Source organism: Lolium rigidum, chromosome 5 (genome assembly GCF_022539505.1).
Source record: "Lolium rigidum isolate FL_2022 chromosome 5, APGP_CSIRO_Lrig_0.1, whole genome shotgun sequence".
NCBI lineage: Eukaryota > Viridiplantae > Streptophyta > Magnoliopsida > Poales > Poaceae > Lolium > Lolium rigidum.
Genome location: NC_061512.1, coordinates 188,598,048 through 188,604,012, shown reverse-complemented (window position 1 = coordinate 188,604,012; position 5,965 = coordinate 188,598,048). Strand labels below are relative to the sequence as shown.

At 44.6% G+C, this 5,965-nt stretch overlaps 1 protein-coding gene across 1 annotated transcript; it reads left to right on the top strand.

Annotated features, from left to right (window-relative positions):
- Nucleotides 1-3,748: 3,748 nt before the first annotated feature.
- On the top strand, nt 3,749-4,926 carry LOC124658037. The gene is made up of 6 exons (XM_047196483.1): nt 3,749-3,942; nt 4,025-4,080; nt 4,158-4,236; nt 4,318-4,456; nt 4,532-4,645; nt 4,732-4,926. The coding sequence occupies exons 1-6, from the start codon at nt 3,749-3,751 to the stop codon at nt 4,921-4,923; spliced, it is 774 nt and encodes a 257-aa protein (XP_047052439.1). The 3' UTR covers nt 4,924-4,926.
- The last annotated feature ends 1,039 nt before the right edge of the window (nt 4,927-5,965 follow it).

The window sequence follows — 5,965 nt, the reverse complement described above, 5'->3', positions numbered from 1 at the left end:
TTGCGCAAGAAAGAGAGACGCGGAGAAGGCAAACTCGATCCTGCTGTTTTCATTTGTATGCAGGTAAGACGGCTTATATAGCCTTCAATTAGTGTGAGCCGTACCAACAAAGTAGTGCAGAATAATTGGCGCACACTGTCGGTGGTCTATTTGTTGTATCAGTCTGCTTTCGGTGTTTAATTTTCTGTATCGAGCGGGAACGGCTGCCTCCACCGCGCACTTAAGCAGCATCAAAATTAGTGCTATCAAAAGTTGATGGAACCTGTGCTCTGCGTGCATGTCGGCCATTCCTGCGCGTGCTGCAACTGGCGGGCCCTGCCTCCATGTGGTGTGGCGGCAAGTTCCAGCTCAGCTTGCCGCTCCGCTCGCCGGCGGCATGGCCCACAAGCGCAGACGTTAGCTCACGGCGAGTTCGACCACCTAACGTGCCACCACAGCCCCTGGCGGCGGGGTCCTGCCGCCACAGCCCCTGGCGGCAACCGCCACGTGTCGGCTAGGGGCCCTGCCGCCACCCAGCAGGTGGTCTTTTTTGTCAATTTCAGTCACAGGTGGTCCTTTTTGTCAATAAATTGTGGCAGGTGGTCTCTTTTGGCAAAAATTCTGGATTAGGTTCTCTATATATTTAGCTGAATTTTAGCATGATGTCTAACCTCTTCTTATTTTGAAGACTTCTTTAATTGGTGACTCTCTTTTGCTGTGATGCTTCGGCTTGGCTAACAGTAGCTCTACGTGAATTTTAGCATGATTGTGTAACCTCTTCTTGTTTTGACTTTTCAAATTTGTGTCTCTTTTGTTGCCAAGCTTCCTGTCAAGCGATTCCTGAAAAAACCTGACAAAATGGGGCAAAGTCGGTCACATGAATTGATCAGACCGACCGATCTTGAACGAGGGAGGAGACATATGATGGCAGCAGTACAGGCAGGAAACGGATCGGGCAAAAGAAGGAAGCAACTTTTGCCAAGTTGGTGTGTCAAACCTCAGGCGTGTAGGCCATGTCAGAGGCTGCCGCCGCTGCGTGCTGCCGGTGGCGCCACAATTACCGATGGGAGGCGCTGCCGGCCATGATCGGCTGATCGGGGCCTGATGGACAGGTCCAGGCGGCCGTTCTGCAGGCGCGACGTGCTCATGGGAGGCGACGGACACTTTAGCAGCATATATAGCACTGAAAAGCCAAAGCCTCAAATAGGGTACTCATTTGAGTCCTTCGATTCCCTCATGTCTTGTTTCCTTTTTTCCATTTTACTGCAGAAGAAGAAATGATGGGTCAAGCTATAGCGTGCCCATTTCAGCACGTGATTTCCTGTGAGCGGATCATTGAGCTCAAATCCACGTACACCTGCAAAATAAAGAATGTTTTTTAAACGGGGCAAAAGTTTGCCCCAATGTATTGATTAAGAAAGAGTGTTTTGGATAAGAGAGTTCATACAAGCCATAGGATGGATGGTGTCCTCAACACCCACATCAAAATGGACATCAAGCAACTTGGTACAAAGCACACTGAATTGGGTGAGGTGCTCCATAGTGAAACCATCGTCCATGGTGATTTTGTGCACCCAAGAGTTGCCATTTAAGGCTTGGCTAACTTTCCATTTCTTCCTCCTGGAGATTTGGTAGATGAGTGGCGACGATCTCAATCCATTTTTGGCCTCCAAGCCATGGAGCCTCATAAAAAGGTGAATTGTTAGATAGTGATGGAGGTTGATGCGTAAAAGATGTTCATGTCATCCTTGCTGCTGTTAAGTTTCATGCACTAGCCACTTGAACCAAAATTTCGAACTTATGGAAATGGCTAGGCAATCTACTTATACACTTAAACACCTCATCTCACGTGTGACGGGAAGACGAGAAGACAAGTCAACACGTGTAGAGAGGCAAAGAGGCAGCGGTGGCGGCCGGGCGCGGCGGCGTCCGAGGGCCAGGGCGAGCGGCAGCTGCTGGGAGAGGAGATAATTTTTAGAATAAATTGTGAAAGCCAGGACTCGAACTCGAGACCTTGGGCTCTGATACCATGTTAAGCTTCATGCACTAGTCACTTGAACCAAAAGTCCGAACTAATGAAAATGGCTAGACAATCTACTTATACACTTCAACAGTTGCAAGGGTTATTGGAGCCCGCCGAAATTTTAGTTGTTGTCCGTGCACCCAAGCCAAGACCAACGAAGACGGAGGGCCATGGCAATCTTATCTAAGTTCATGATCCCAAAGCCACCAAGCTTCTTAGAGTGACACACCTTTTCCCAATTAATTTTGCATTTTGCACCGTTGGTGTGTGGTAGTAGCTCTTTACGTTGAAACAATCGAAAACAACCTAATAAAACGTACGGAGTAAGAAATAATCAATAGCACAGATAAAGCGAAGTTAAAGCATCTGGAAAGAGCACGCCGAAACTATATTCAGGTAGGCATGACAATAGCGTTTTTTTTTTTCTGAACCGGCTCTCCCCGATGTCTTTACTAGATGGGAATTTAAATTTTATAAGTTTCAATAAAATCTATAAAAAATAATGTGTATATGTATATGTCTACTCTATATATCTGTAAAGTTTTGTTCACGAATGTTTGGTCCACGCAAAAAAGACAAGATTACAGCTGGAATAAGAAAAACTAAATTCTCACATTCGTCATTTTTTTTTATCTAGACTAGATCACACCTGAAAAGTATGTCGACAAGACAATACTACCTTCTTTTCAATGAATAATACGTACACGTATTTCAAGACAAACTTTAACCAATAAAAATATCGTTGGATTCGTATTGAAAAACAACTTCTGATGATCCTAATTTTAGACCAACAATGTTTACATTTAGAGTAATTCTTGGTCAAAGAAGAAACACGAAAGAGGAGGGCACCTTATGGAATGGAGGGAGTAGTACGTACATGCTAGGAAACTATGTGCACTCATAGTATATTTTATTTTGAACTTTTTGAGTTTTCAAAATGAAGTTTTCAAAATTTTCAAACAGAGGACTACCTAGCACCCAGGTTCCAAGAAGATTATTTTCAAAAAATCCATTGAAAAATACCAAAAAAAAGAGAAACAAAAAAGATAAATTTTGAATAGCACCTGGAGGTGATTTTACGTTCTGTAGTAGAGTTGGTAGAATCTGTCACGCCTCCACCAACCAGAAACAGGCGTGGTCGCAAGACGTTCCGCTGTTCTACTACTCCAAGCTTCCAACTTTGTTTGCGTCTTAACCACTCGCTTGGCTCTGTTCAGAATCCACGTTGCATTTTGGCTACATGGAATTGTCTTCCGTGCAAGTTCTGACGATGCCGCGCCGTGGGCGAGAGGATATTCGGACCCAGCGCGTGAGAGCGAGCCCCACGGCCGCGCTGCAGAGGGAAGATCCGTTTGGAATCGGCATCCTCTGCTCTCCATATGACTTAGCGTCTCTCGCGTCGCTCCAGGATTTCAGCAACTTCCCATCCGCTATTTATTCCCGTTGCCGTTCCCGGCCGGACCAGCCGCCTGCGCCCCGCCGGAGACGACGCAGGAGATCCGCTACAACCTCACGTAGCTAATCTTCCATAGCTAAGGTGCGATTGCCACATTCTTACTCCATTAGTTTCTTCCAACAACCACCATATGGAACTTACCTCGCAAAGAAAGAAGAAACATGTCAATTCACTAGATGAATCGGAAATTTTGGTTACATCGAAAGTTCATCCATGTCTACCTGCTTCCAGTGCCAGGGCTTGGAGTAACCGCGAGATTGAAAAGAATAAGCACAAAAGGGGCAAAGCAAATGGGCGTCCAAGGTGGTAGAAGAAACCCTCCTGGCATCTTGGACGGCCTCTACGGAGTACAGGTTGGGCGTCAACCCCCACATGCACAGAGCGACGATGAACCAGCTCGGACTTGCTTCACCGATTCGTCAACTTGTGAAAACCAAAATGGCCATGGAACAGTTACACAACAGCAACAAAGATTGATGATACGGTGAGCTGTCCATTAATTGCGAGCAATGTACTCAACGCCAGACTCAGCTGATTCCATCTGACACCTGTGTTTGAAACTGCAGACGACTGTGGCAGCAAAGGCCCTCATGCTTGAAGCCAATCCATTGCAGCATCACATGTATGGTAGCTTCCATTCCATCTGGACAAATCAATTTCTCAAGTGAAGCATCTTGTCTGACAGATTTATTTGATCAGGTGACAAGCATGCTGGTGAAACTTTTGCAAACGTTCTCACCTCTCTGCCCTTCATTATCCTTGGACTGCACACACCAAGGCAAGACATCTTCTGAGACAAGATATTCCTCTGTCTAGTTATTTCTTATTTTGTATCCGATGAGAAAATTTGGCGCTGCAGGAAGAACTTGAATGCTGCCATCTACGCCAACTCGCTTGTCGGAGTAGGAATAGCTTCAGGCCTGTATCATTCTTCCAAAGGGGAAGTCCGAAAAATCCTGAGATGGGCAGACTATACTATGATTGCCACTACTACTTTGGTGAGTCATATTTTCGCATCAGGCGGTGGTGGTTAAATGATCAGAATTTGCGTGAGATATATGTTTTCTGTGCAGTGTTTATCCAGAGCTGTTAGGAATGAGAACCCAGGACTACTAATGGCAGCATCAACATTGCTCCTGCCATTTCAGCCTTTCGTGGTTTCAGCTGTACACACTGGAATGATGGAGGCAAGTAATCTAAATGACCTGGCAGATGGGATAAATCTTTGTTGAAAGAAAAATGCTGGATAAATCTAACTGTTCCTACATTGCAGGTTTCCTTTGCAAAGAGAGCATCAGTTGAACCAGAGCTCAGAATGGTACATAACCTGCACAAGATGTCATCTCTATTGGGAGGCGCGCTGTTTATTGCGGACGATTACTTCCCAGACACACCCTATATCCATGCTGCATGGCATCTTGCTGCTGCGATGGGCATTGGCACATGCAATAAGCTTCTTGGGTGACAATGGAACCAACCCTGCTGGTATCAACCAATAGTTGATTTCAGTTTATTCAGGAGTTGATTCAGAAGGTATCAATTTGCCGGCATAAGGGATAGTGTACAGCATAGTTATATAGAAGAGAAGGCAGGAGCATTCTTCAAATTGATTCCAGAAAAGTGCTTTTGTATCTCAGGAAAACTTAGCAAAGAAAATGAGACGAACTAGGTCAGCTTGTGCATGTAGTTGTGCAATGATTTTGTATCGCAGTTTAATGCTTCATGCGACAACGGGGTGGGCTGTCAACTTTTTTTTTACTACAAAATGAATAAGATGGACAGAGATGTTTAAGTTTCAAAGACCTGGTTACTGGACCTATACTTTGAGGAGCTATACATATTTGTAATTCTAGCAGTGTAATCTGGTAATTACAGCAAACAAATGTCTAGAACAGTTAATTGTAAGCCAAAACAATCATGTACTAACCTGGAAAGAGCAAATATCGAAACTGGTGCATATTGCCACAATTTTAGCAGATGTCAAAGAAAATATGCTCTGGAGTGCAGACTGATCATTTTGTCTTCTCTAGATCTGATTTTTTTTTTCAATTACTGCATCCATATACTTCTGTGAGAAAAAACGTCAACGCAAACACCTGACGATTGCAATGTTACAATACTTTGAGTTCTGATGATTGCTGCATACTGAATGTGGATTGTGAAACACAGTGCCCCAATGTTTCATCTGAAGTCTTGCGAGTGAAATGAATCGATTCGTTGAGCTCATGCTACCAAAAAATGCTGGTCTTGATTCAACCACCTTCCGCCAGCAGGTTTTCCAGCAGTCTGTGCATAAAGCCACAGTTTCACCAGAAGTCAAAGAAGGCGTGCTGCAGAGTGCAGAGTGGTCATTTCATCCTCTCTAACATCTGAACTTTTTTCTATTACTGTATCCATATAGTTATGTGTGGAAAAAGTCAGTGCAAACACCTGACAGTCCTAACGTCGCAATCCTTCGAGTTCTGATGACTACTACATGTTGAATGTGGATTGTGGATCACAGAGCC

What these genes read in the sequence shown, in the direction of transcription:
- LOC124658037 (XM_047196483.1), top strand. Translation starts at nt 3,749, where the DNA reads ATGGGCGTCCAAGGTGGTAGAAGAAACCCTCCTGGCATCTTGGACGGC. An exon ending in TGATTGCCACTACTACTTTG is followed by an intron (nt 4,457 to 4,531) that starts GTGAGTCATATT and finishes TTTTCTGTGCAG; the next exon opens with TGTTTATCCAGAGCTGTTAG. An exon ending in TACACACTGGAATGATGGAG is followed by an intron (nt 4,646 to 4,731) that starts GCAAGTAATCTA and finishes CCTACATTGCAG; the next exon opens with GTTTCCTTTGCAAAGAGAGC.